The 12771-nt window shown below is 35.8% G+C and overlaps 1 protein-coding gene across 1 annotated transcript in view; it reads right to left on the bottom strand.

Annotated features, from left to right (window-relative positions):
• Positions 1–2389: 2389 nt before the first annotated feature.
• Positions 2390–12771, bottom strand: part of MTMR6 (myotubularin related protein 6) — a 49798-nt gene continuing 39416 nt past the window's right edge. Inside the window, 4 exon segments of the mRNA XM_049778351.1 lie at positions 2390–4697; positions 7414–7445; positions 7447–7520; positions 7523–7545. Of these exon segments, the coding sequence (XP_049634308.1) occupies positions 4565–4697; positions 7414–7445; positions 7447–7520; positions 7523–7545 (262 nt within the window). The 3' untranslated portion in view covers positions 2390–4564.

Raw genomic sequence — 12771 nt, forward strand, 5'->3', positions numbered from 1 at the left:
GATAGTCCCTTGTATTGCAGGACCTAAGCAGCATCACATTCTCAGACCCTATCACTGAACTGTTAAAGCACCCTCCACTCCCACATCCTGATAAACAGTGAATAGACTAAGAACAAACTATCGTTTACTACTAAAAATAAATGAAGGATAACAAATGCCAAAAGGTAATAGAAACAAAGAATGAGGAGTACTGGTTTTCAGTAGAAAGCCTGCTGCTTGAGGCCAGGGAACGATGTTAACAGAGCAAAGAACACTGCAGTGGAAGGAAGTGGTTACTCAGGAGTACTTGGGAGGATGCTAAAAGGTGGTAAAATGTTAAGCATCAAATCCTATAATAAAACTGAAATAAATCATAACACCTAAAATGTATAAAATTAGTGCTGCTACAGAGGCAGGCTAGGGTGGAGAGGAACTGGGGACATTGGTAGAGGGAACTAGACACTAGTGAAGGGATTGGTGCTGTGAATATTTGTGATCTGATTAAATCAGGAAATAAAGATGCTTCTCTTTCATGTGCCCAATCGTGATTCAAACACTAGCATAAGGTTTCCCCAAGCATCACCCTGAGCACAGACCTTGAGCAGTCCTGGTGTATCCCCCAAAAAGTTCAACACCACCCCCACAAAATCTGTGTATGTGTATGGGGTGAACTATCATTCTATGAAAGAAAACCAGAACATTTTTTGTGTGTGGGGGGGTAGATGGGGGTATACCTGGTGATGCTCTGGGATTACTCCTGGCTTTGTACTCAAGGGACCATATAGGGTGCTGTGGATGAAACCTGGGTTAGCTGCTTGCAATACAAATGTCCTACCCATTGTACTCTAGTCCACAACCTTAAATGCATTTTTAAGTGAAAGAAGCTAACTGAAATTTTCTTGCTATATTTAATGCCAGAGATGACGAACTATACACAGTAAAAAGATCAGTGGATGCCGGGGGCTGTGATAAAGGGGAAAGTATAAGCAAGAAGAGCTGAGAAGTAGTTTAAAAGAGTGAGGGGGGGCATGATGTAAGCCAGAAGGATAAATACAAAATGATATCACTTATATATGGCATTTAGGAAAACTGCATGAAGAAATGCAATAGCTTAAAAATAAGCCCCAGAACACAGTGAAAAGGAAACACAGGTGTTTAATGAGGGGCAGGGATCAGGGAGACTCAGATGCATTTAAGGTGTTAAGGACAGATATTGGTATATAAACCCCCCACCCCCCCGCTCAATTTGGCTTAAAAAAAAAAAAAAAGGACAGAACTAAATATCCAAGTCGAAGAATTAACAATGAAACCATGAGATCCACTGTACAACGAAACATTAAAAAGTTGCTAGTTATAGGAGCATGGTTGACCCAAGACGGACCTGAGTTTCAATCTCCCATATGGTCTCCCTAACCAGGAGACCCAATCTCCCATATGGTCTCCCAAACCAATTTCAAAGCACATAGCCAGGAGTGACCCCTGAGTGTCACTGGGTATGGCCCAAAAACAAGACAAACAAAAAAAAGTTGCCAGTTATAATGGCAGACTTGGCTGTTTGGGTGGAGGAACTCAGGAACATTAGTGGAGGGAGGGCTGACCAATGGTGGGATAGGTGCTGAAACATTGTATGTCTAAAACTTAACTATGAATAACTTTATAGATCACAATGCTTTAAAATTTTAACAATTTCTTTTTAAAAAGCCACTCTGAGGTTCTGTGGTGATAGTACAATGGGTAGGATGTTTGCCTTGCAATTGGTCAACCAGGTTTAATCCCTGGCATCAACTGGTTTAATCCCTGGCATCCACTGAGGTCCCTTGGAGCCCCACTAGGATTAACTCCTGAATGCAAAGGCATGAATAACCCTTGCATGATACTAAGTGTGGCCCCAAAACAAAACAAAGCATCTCTGGCAATAGCCACATTACCCTGTTTTCCTATTAAATAACAAGAATTAATACTTCCAAGTTTTTTGGTTTGGGGGCCACAACTGATGGTGCTACAGTAGGCTCTATACTCAGGGGTTGCTAAGAAAATGCTCAGGGAATATGAAAATGCTCAGGGAATATGTAGTGCGGATATTGGAAAATAAATCCAGACCTACAGCATGAAAAGACATCACAGTAAATCTTTGGGCTATCATCCTGGCCCCAAGAATTTAAAAAGGCTTCCCATCATTTTTTACTGATTTACCAATTCTCTGAGCTACCTCTACTCTGATAAGAAAACCCCCAGAGATACTTAGGTTCTTTGCTAACAATTGATTTCCAGCCACATATTTATATCCAGATCTGTCTTTGGAAAGACATTTTATCTTGAATCCAGAGACACCAGGACCCTGCCTTCCATCAACAAGTTGGTAAGGGAGAAATAAAATAGTAATTATAAACACCCAGTGACAGGAACACAATAAAGTTTAACATTATTCATTTACTTGCTAAAACTAGAAAACTCATTAGGCCTATTCTATAATTTTAGAAAATAGCTTTTGTGTATGAGTTAATATTTATCCATTATCTTTTGGAAATGCACCACACATAGCTTTATACTATTAAGTGTAATGTACAAGTGTGTTTACCTAGGTTAAAGGGGCTAAAAAAAAAAAACAACCCAGAACTTTATTTAAAAAAATTCAAAGTAGAACATGAACATTTGATTACTTTAAATGATACTGAAATAATTTACATGCTATACATACCCAAACACACCAAAAGTAAGTCCAATTTTACAAGACATAAACAATGTGTTTTAGGTTTTGTTTGTTTGTTTGCCAACATATACCCTGTAAGCCACTTCAGTGTTAACCATTTCTCAGTCCAAGTGGAGTGGGTAAATGTAAGCACACAAACTGATGACTCAGATAGAAGAGTAATAAACCAAATTGTGGAAAGTAAACTGCCATGAAGATTAACAAATCACAATCAGTAACTGCATTAAGTAACAAGGCACAAAAGCTTTCCCTGTGATCAACAATGACTGTTACCTGTCATAGTTCCTAAATACTGAAAAAGACATACTCTGCATTTGTTATTGTTTGTAAAGGAGTATTTCTCTACTATTTCTCATAATAGATTTTCTCCATTTGGAAGATATTTATGCCCAAAATTATTTTAAGAGATGTATATAAAATGAGAGAAGCAAGAAGATAGTCTCTACTAAATTTCTTAGTATGTTTGAGTTATAACTCTTGCAACCTATGTAACTTAAATTTTCCATTTTAAAGTCAGTGGGTGATATAATTACACCTGTTTATTGCTCTTTTGGTTTTTAATTTAAAGATATGGACAAAGAATAAACAGTTAGTCTAATATTAAAAAAAATCAAACTCTTTCCAGCCTTTAAATTGTTTTCATTAAACATTAACTTTATATTAGAATATTCTTAACTTTCCTTTTTTTGTTGTTGTTCTTCTATATTAACAAAGAAGAAAGAAATGTACCATATAGAAATTACTGCTTTAAAATCCATGCAACCAATTGCAATCTGTACTTCTACTTTTTTTAACCCCAAAAAGTTTTTGGGGTAAACAAATTCTAAGAACAACAACTCATTAAAAGACAAAGCAATTTTTAAAATACAAATGTATATACTATTAATTGTTTCTAACACCAGTTTGAGTATTAACTCTTTAGACTTATCAAACAGTTACCAGAAGAATAGTGAACAATAAAGAATCAATGGAATGCAGTATCATACATTAAAAAGTCAATTGTGCTTATGCATAGTAAAGAAATCAATCACCTAGTTGTAATAATAAGTATTCAAGTACAGCACTAAATGGTGATCACAATAAAACCTTCAATTAATTCATTTTGAATACAAAACAGGGTCAGCTAAATAAGAACTTAACTGAATGTTTCTGCAACTGTCATGTAAGAATATTAAAGCATGCGACTTCTATATAATGAGAATGCTTTATGATTTAAACAAAGTTGGCCAAAAGAAAAAAATTGAAAACTCCTACTCCAGGCTTCATAACTTCAGAATAAAAAAAAAAAAAAAAACAGATCTTAAGGCTTTCTTAGAAATACTTTTCATGGCACTTGAACATTAAACAGCGCTCACTAAAAAGCAAAATATGTAAAGTAATAGCTACATAATTAAATGTACACACCATATAAATCATTTAGGAACAATTTTGTGAAGTTGGTTTTCTGAAAATTAATTTGTATATAGGAAAGCAATTCATATTTAGCTCTAATAAACATATAAATCATACAGAAATCTCAATTTACTATACAGTGAAAATTCTGAGTAAATTTATTGACATTACTTTTATAGAAAGCCATTCCTTGACTATTCCTCTCACCAATACAGCTGTTGTCCTTTCTTCAACTATTTAACCTAGTGTTAAACTATAAGATTGATATTAGAGAAATTCCTTTTGGTCATGCACACAATCAGATCACCGTAACAATCCATTTATTACATTACAAACAGTGCTAGAAAATATGGATCTAACAAGTCATTCTTGCCACACCATATTCTAGGCTGACCACAGCAGGTTCTGATTTGGAAAACTCTTCAGCATATTCACTATAACGATTATCTGCTGGATTGCTGCCCCTCTATAGTTCGAAGAGCATCATTCACAGGTAGCAGGGCTTGTCCTTAAAGCACAGGGGTGTCTTGAGGATAGGCGATTCAGGACAAACAGAATTTAACAATTCCTTTGTGAGAACTTCCTCTGTTTGCTTATTTTTATGCTGTTTAATTTTCTAGAGTAAATTCAAATTTGAGATAAATTACTAATTGCACACACTAAGGTCAAGTGTATGTTAGTTAAAAAATAACATGTCTTGGTAAATATTATCTCTATGAATAACTGAAATTTTACCTCAAAAAAAATCAAATAAAATGTATTTAAAATCTTCACTGTTTACAGTTTTGCTAGGTTAGTTAAGTTTTTATACTTAATGCAGCTTATCACTAAGTCTTCCGATTTGAAATGGGACAAAGGAAGGTATAAGTAAACACAATGAAAGAAATGTCATGACAGGAAGCTTGCATTAAAGGGCTGAGATTGCAGTTAAGGTAGAAAATGGTCCATTATGACAATGATAGTTAAATCTGATCACTCTGAATAAAAATGGGGTATTGAAAGAGAATAAAGTGATATACTTGGTACCCCTTCATTAACAATGGTGCAGTGTCAAAAGTGGGGAAAAGGAGGGGAGGGGAGTAGTGGGGAGGGGAGGGGAGGGGGAGGGGAGGGGAGGGGAGGGGAGGGGAGGGAGAGAGAGAGAGAGAATGTCCAGAGAAGGAGGGGGAAGGTGGGAGGAAAACTGGGGGGGCACTGATGATGGAAAAGTACACTGGTGAAGGGTAGTGTACGTTGTTTAACTGAAACTCAATCATGAACAATTTTATAACCACAGTGCTTAAATAAAGTAATTTTAAGAAAAAGAAAATGTTATGAAACTATTCATTCAGAAATTACAAATTACCAAATTGTAATTAATTCACTCAGAAATTACAATTATTCTGAATTACATTCAGAATGTAACAAATACACACTTAACTAAAGGTTTTATTCCCTAAGAAGCTTTTCTTCATGATTTCCTACAAAGATTCATCAGGTGAATATAAATGTGTTTATAATATAAATTTGAGAGTATTCTTAAAATCATGCTCTCAAAATCCTTGCATTGATTCTCATTGTTATTAACCATGAATCCTGGGCTTGCCTCTCTTTTTATTTCTTGCTTCCCAGCAGTTTACCAAGTAATAATTCGCTTCCCTTATCAGAGAGCTGAGCATAATTTGGTCTGCAAATTTAGTACATAATAGGAGTGGAATAGCGCAAGTGGTAGGGCATTTTGCCTTGCACACAGGTGACCCAGGACAAGCCTAGGTTAGATCTCCAGCATTCCATATGGTCCTCCGAGCCTACCAGGAGCAATTTCTGAGCACAGAGCAAAAAGTAAACAGAGTGCTGCGGGGGTGTGGCCCCCCAAACCAAAAATAAAATAAAAAATATATAGATATAGTATTTAAAGTGATAAAATTTTGAGCCATAGTGCCATGAATAATGCACTTGCCTGAAACATGGGTTCAGTGCTGATACTGATGTGGTCCCCTGAGCACCAGGAGTAAACCTTGAGCAAAACAGAGAGCCAATTGTCTTGAACAACACAGGGTGTGGTCCAAACAACTTCATATATATATCTTTTATTACCTTTTGGGGAGGGGGCACACTTAGCGGTGATCAGTTATCATTCTTGTCTTTGCAGTGAGGAATCACTTCTATTGGGCTTGGGAGATGTGTGATTGAACCTGTGTTGGCCACAGGTGTGTGCAAGGCAAGCATTCTACCTGTTGTAATATCACTTTATCCTGGTCTATTATAACCTTTTAAAAAATAGTGCATGATTATTACAATAACTAATACATGGAATCAACTTAGATGTTCAGCAACAGATCTATGAAGATGTAGTAAATATGCACAATGAAAGACTTAGCAGCTTCAAGGAATGATGAACTACAATTTTCTGCAATCTGGTGAGATCTGGAAGATACCATGTAGAATGAAGTAATCCAAGTAATCAGAGAAGAAGACAGACAAACAGAATTATTTAACTTATCTGTGGTATATAGAATGAGGAAATAAAATGTCAGTAAAGAGGGATGCCTAGATCACTCCTAGATCACAGTGGTAGGGAGAAAAAGAACAGAAAAGAAGTCAAGGTGGGAAGGAAGAAGGTAAGAAAGAGAAGTAATGGGAAACTAGTGATTGAGACTTCAATTATATTGGTGATGTCGGAAATGGTATAGCTAATACAAAGCATAGATTCAACAACACTAAAAACATGAAATCTAAGATGCAACCATGGAAACCTGCCAGGGTGGCAGAGATGGGGTGGGAGATGGGGAATGATGCAAGTATAGGAACACTGGTGATGGGAGTTGACAATAGTGGTGGTATTGGTGTTCAAATATTTATACGCCTAAAACTCATCTATCAATATTTGTAAATGTAAACCACATGTCTGTCAATTACATTAAAGTTTTTTAATTAAAAAAGAAAAAAAAAAAACAACATTAGAATCTCTGAGCAACTCCAAATTTTTAAAAAAATTAGAGGCTATCTGATTTTGAAGCAATTATGGATTCCCTATTGAATCTTCTAATATATGCTGATTTTGTTACACTGATAGCACAAGGATATAAAATGATTTAATGTTCCTAGATATATTACATCTGAGACTTTAGAATACCTTACATTTCTAAGTCTTTAATATCTTTCTCAAATTCTTTATTTTGCTCATTCATATTCATTATTATATTTAAATACAGACTGTCTGGGGTGCAATGTTCGATCAAAATTGGTGGAACAGTTTCTACCAAAACCTTTATAACAAAAAAAGTATCATTAAATTGTGTTTAAAGAAAAAATATTAGTATAAACCAAGTACTTCAATAATATCCACTTACTTAAAATTGAAAGATACTGTATTTGGTTCCAACCACTGCAAATTTCTGTGATTTAGAATTGTAGAGAGGATTTAAGTACTTTTTTTGGTTATCCAAAAGAAACGGCACAAGGAAAATGTCTTCTCCTTTAACCTGAACATAATGAAAACAAAGTTCTTTCTCAAGATGCTAAATACTCTTTTTTAGTGTAACAGGTTTAACAAGGACAATTGAAGTTTAGTTTTTATGCTTTTAGGTTAACCTTGCCATTTCTGAATGTGTATTATATTCAATTCTCCTTTTTCTTTAATTCATAAACATGTAACAAAACCAGGTCTCTTGAACAAAATGCAGGTGTATCTTTTCCTTAAGAGATGACTAAACAGGGGCCGGAGAGATAGCATGGAGGTTTTGCCTTTCATGCAGAACGACGGTGGTTCAAATCCTGGCATCCCATATGGTTCCACTGGCGCCTGCCAGGGGCGATTTTCCTGGAGCATAGAGGACAGCGGGTAACCCCTGAGCGCGCCAGGTCGTGAACCCAAAAACCAAAAACCAAAAAAAAAAAAAAAAAAGAAGATGACTGAATGCCTTACCTAATAAATTCTCATCAATTTGGTCTCTATTACATTAACCATACTCAAAATGTAGAGAATAAATAGATATCTAAAGATGTAAATATCTATTAATTCCTATTCCTCCAGATCCTAAACCTGCGTTATAGTGGTGTACAGTATGAGAAAGGCGAACATCTTAAATATTAGTAAATACAAAAACTATGAAATTATGAATTATAAATTATGAAAAATCAGGACATTACAAGGTTCAGTGATACCAAGGAATTAGCCTTGAGCATCACTGGATATGGCCCACAACAAAAACAAACAAAAAGAAAAATCAGAACATTATTTAATAGTAAAAAAAAAGCCCATACTCTGTAAATCTAAGAATAAAGATAGAATAGGTTTTGACATTATTTTCTTTTTAGTCACCACAAGTTACAATTTATTCTTGATTAGATTTCAGGCATATAATGTTTCAATATCAATCCCTTCACCAGTGTCCACTTCCCTCCACAAAGCCTCACCAACCCCCATGTGCCTTCCATCACACTCTTTGCTTCTCAGAGAGGCACTATATTTCTTTTTTTTACTTAAACACCTACTGTTTACAAGATTGTTTATTAGTTGTTTTTTTTTTTTTTCACAAATAAAGTTGTTGACTGAGATGAGTTACAGTCACAATATACAACAATCTTAACCAATGACATTTTCCACCAACCAATGTTCCCTGTTTCCCCTTTCACCCTCCCTGGCTATTTTTCAAAACATATGTAAGTTGTGTGCACTGTGGTTATACAGTAATGGTGCTGCACTTGCAAAAAAGGCGACTTGCCAAAAAAAGCGAACTCAGACCCCTCAGCTAACACCATGTACAAAATAAAATCCAAATTGATTAAAGACCTTGATATCAGATCTGAAACATAAGGTATATAGAATAACACGTAGGTAAAACACTCCATGACATTGAGGACTAAAGGCATCTTTAAGAAGGAAACAGCACTCTCCAAACAAGTGGAAGCAGAGATAAACAGATGGGAATATATTAAGCTGAGAAGCTTCTGCACCTCAAAGGAAATAGTGCCCAGAATAGAAAAGTCACCCACTGAGTGGGAGAAACTATTTCACCCCAATACCCATCAGATAAGGGGCTAATATCCAAAATATACAAGGCACTGATGGAACTTTACAAGAAAAAAAAAAAACATCTAATTCCATCAAAAAATGGACAGGCAATTTGACAAAAAAAGAAATACAAATGGCCATAAGGCACATGAAAATGTTCCACATCACTAATCATCAGGGAGATGCAAATCAAAACAACTAATGAGGGTACCATCTCACACCACAGAGATTGACGTACAATCACAAAGAATGAGGAATAAGCAGTGCTGGTGGGGATGTGGAGAGAAAGAGCTCTTATTCACTGCTGGGGGAATGCCTGTCTAGTCCAATCTTTATGGAAAGTGATATTCCTCCAAAAAACTAGAAATTGAGCTCCCATATGATCCAACTATACCACTCCTAGGGATATACCCCTAGGGACACAAAAATACAATACAAAAAAATCCCTTTCCTCACACCTATATTCATTGCAGCGCTATTTACAATAGCCAGACTCTGGAAACAACCAAAAAGCCCTCAACAGATGAATGGCTAAAGAACTGTGGTCCATATACACAATGGAATATTATTCAGCCATCAGTAAAGATGAAATTCATGAAATTTTCCTAAATATGGATGTACATGGAATCTATTATGCTGAATGAAATAAGTCAGAAGGAGAGAGATAGATGCAGAATAATCTCCCTCATCTATGAGTTTTAAGAAAAATAAAACACATGTTTGCAATAATTTTTAGAAACAAAAAGAGATGAAGCTGGAAGGTCCAGCTCACAATATGAAGCTTACCACAAAGAGTGGTGAGTACAGTTAGAGAAATAACTACACTGAAAACTAACATAACAATGTGAATGAAGGAAGGAAGTAGAAAGCCTGTCTCAAATACAGGCGGGGGTTGGGGGGAGAGGGAGATTTGGGACATTGGTGATGGGAAGGTTGCCACTGGTGAAGGCTGGGTGTTCTTTTATATGACTGAAACCCAACTACAATCGTATTTGTAATCAAGCTGTTTATATATAATATATATATTTATATATATATATGTATATATATACATACATACATATATATATTATATATATGTAAAGAAATTGCTCTTGCTCGGGGGACCATATGGGACACCCGGGGATCAAACCCCAGTGTCTGTACTAAGTCACTCCACGAGCAAGGCAAAATAACCCTACCACTGTACTATCACTCCACCCCTCCCCTTTTTTTAACTTTATTTATTGATTGATTGATTGGCCATTGGGCCACACCCGCAAGCAGTACTTAGGGTTTACTCCTGGCTCTGCACTCAGAAATCGATCCTGGCAGGGCTTGGGGACCATATAGGATGCCAGGAATCAAACCAGTTCCCTCCTGGATCAGCCACATAAAAGGCAAATGCCTACAGCTGTGATATCTCTCCGGGACACCCCCCTTTTTTAAAACTTTATTTATTTATTTATTTATATTGCCAATTTTTAGAAAATTTTTAGCACTGAGAAGTTTTTCTTAGAATATCTTCAAATTACCTGTTCCAGATTATGATAAACTACAAATTATTATGGCATAAAGCTAAAGTTCTAATATTCTTTGGTTTGTCTTGTCACATTATATTATTTACTTGTTTATTTTCTTCAAATATCTTTCTAATTTTCTGCATGCTTTCAGTTCTGTCTACTCTTAAGAATAAGACAATGTGACTCATTGATTACTACCAGAGTAAGGCCTCTCTAATAAATTTGGTATGCTCAAGAATCTTTAAGTGGGGCCTGAGAGATAGCATGCAGAAGGTCAGTGGTTCAAATCCCGGCATCCCATATGGTCCCCTGAGCCTGCCAGGAGCGATTTCTGAGAGTAGAGCCAGGAGTAACCCCTGAGCGCTGCCGGGTGTTTACCCAAAAAACAAAACCAAAAACAAAAAGAATCTATAAACTCTTTATTGATTAGCATAAAAAAATCTGAATCAATTAACTCAACATGAATATATATTTATATAGATATATAGATATATATTTATCTAAAATCCAGAAATTCTATGTATCAAAATTAAATAAAATTAAATATATGTATATATTTTTCCAAAATCCAGATAGCCTAAGTATCAAAATTAAATAAAAAGCTCCTATCTTCAGAGACTGATTTGACAATGCGTGTACGACCCTACTCAGGAAGGAAAACACACCTGCAGCCAATGCAGCAAGATTTATTATCCCTAAAGGACCATCTGCTCGGGACTGGAGCAATATCACAGCATGTTTGCTTTGTATGAGGTCAATGTGGGTTCGATTCCCAGCATTCCATATGGTCCTATTATATGAAAGTGATTCCTAAATGCAGAGCTAGAATTAAACCTGGAAGCATCACTGGATATGTCCCCAAAACAAGAAGAAAAAAAAAACAAAACAAAACAGAAACAAACCATTTGCTTGAGTGCCAGGAGAGGACCAGTCCATGGAAGAAAGTTTGCAACAAAGAAGCCGTGATTGCAATTAGGGTGGAGAAGAATCCAACTATGACAATGATTATTGGAACTGATCACTCTGGAATATATAGAGTGTTAAAAGGAGATAAAATGATATGTATGGTATTCCTTCATTAACAATAGTGCAAACCAATGTCAAAAAGGGGAGGTGGAGTGGGAGAGGGATTGGTGATGGGAAAAGTGCACTGGAGAGGTGGTGAACATTGTCTTAATGAAACTTTTTGTTTTTGTTTTGTTTTGTTGCATCACACCTGCCAGCGATCAGGGGCTACTCTGGCTGTGTGTTCAGAATTCGATCCTGGCAGGCTCAGGGAACACTATGGAATGCCGGGATCCAAAACCACTGTCTGTCCTGGATCAGCTGCATGCAAGGCAAATGCCCTACTGCTGTGCTATCTCTCTGACCCCATGAATGAAACTTAATCATCAACAATTTTGTAACCATAGTGCTTAAATAAAGCAATTAAAAAATATAGAACCAGCTGCTTAGAAATGTAATAGGTTTCATTTTATTTTGAAACTAACAGTTCTAAATCTTTAACCACCAGCATTTGCTAGAACATTTAAATAAAGTAGACTGATATAGATAGATAGATAGATAGATAGATAGATAGATAGATGATAGACAGACAGACAGACAGACAGACAGACAGACAGACAGACAGACAGATAGATAGATAGATAGATAGATAGATAGATAGATAGATAGATAGATAGATTCAGAATAAGAAAGGAGTGGCTTTCCCAGTATATTGGAAATATTTTTTTGTTCTGGTAGTTGGTTATATAGATCAATTAGTTTTAAGATTTATTGTGCTTCAACTTAAATATATTTTTCTATAGTACATTCTATTTCAAAACAATTTCTGAAATTCAATTTTACTATTAATCACAAGTATGTGAAGGAATATTCATAGGGTATTTAGCTTCAGAAGTACTAACAATAGACTATAATAAAATTTTAAATTTAGTCTTATTTCTTATTGTTTTTGTTTTATTAAACTCAACTATAATTTTTTGTTAGAACATGGAACACGGCTAAGGAAAAGCAAAAAAAAAAATCCACTTCAATTAAACCATCTTTCTTTTCTTTTTGGTTTTGGGCCATACCCAGTGACACTCAGGGGGTTACTTCTGGCTAGATGCTCAGAAATTGCTCCTGCTTGGGGGACAATATGGGAGGCTGGGAATCGAACCCAGGTCTGTCCTGGGTCAACTGGTGTGCAA

This window comes from Suncus etruscus, chromosome 8, assembly GCF_024139225.1.
Source record: "Suncus etruscus isolate mSunEtr1 chromosome 8, mSunEtr1.pri.cur, whole genome shotgun sequence".
NCBI lineage: Eukaryota > Metazoa > Chordata > Mammalia > Eulipotyphla > Soricidae > Suncus > Suncus etruscus.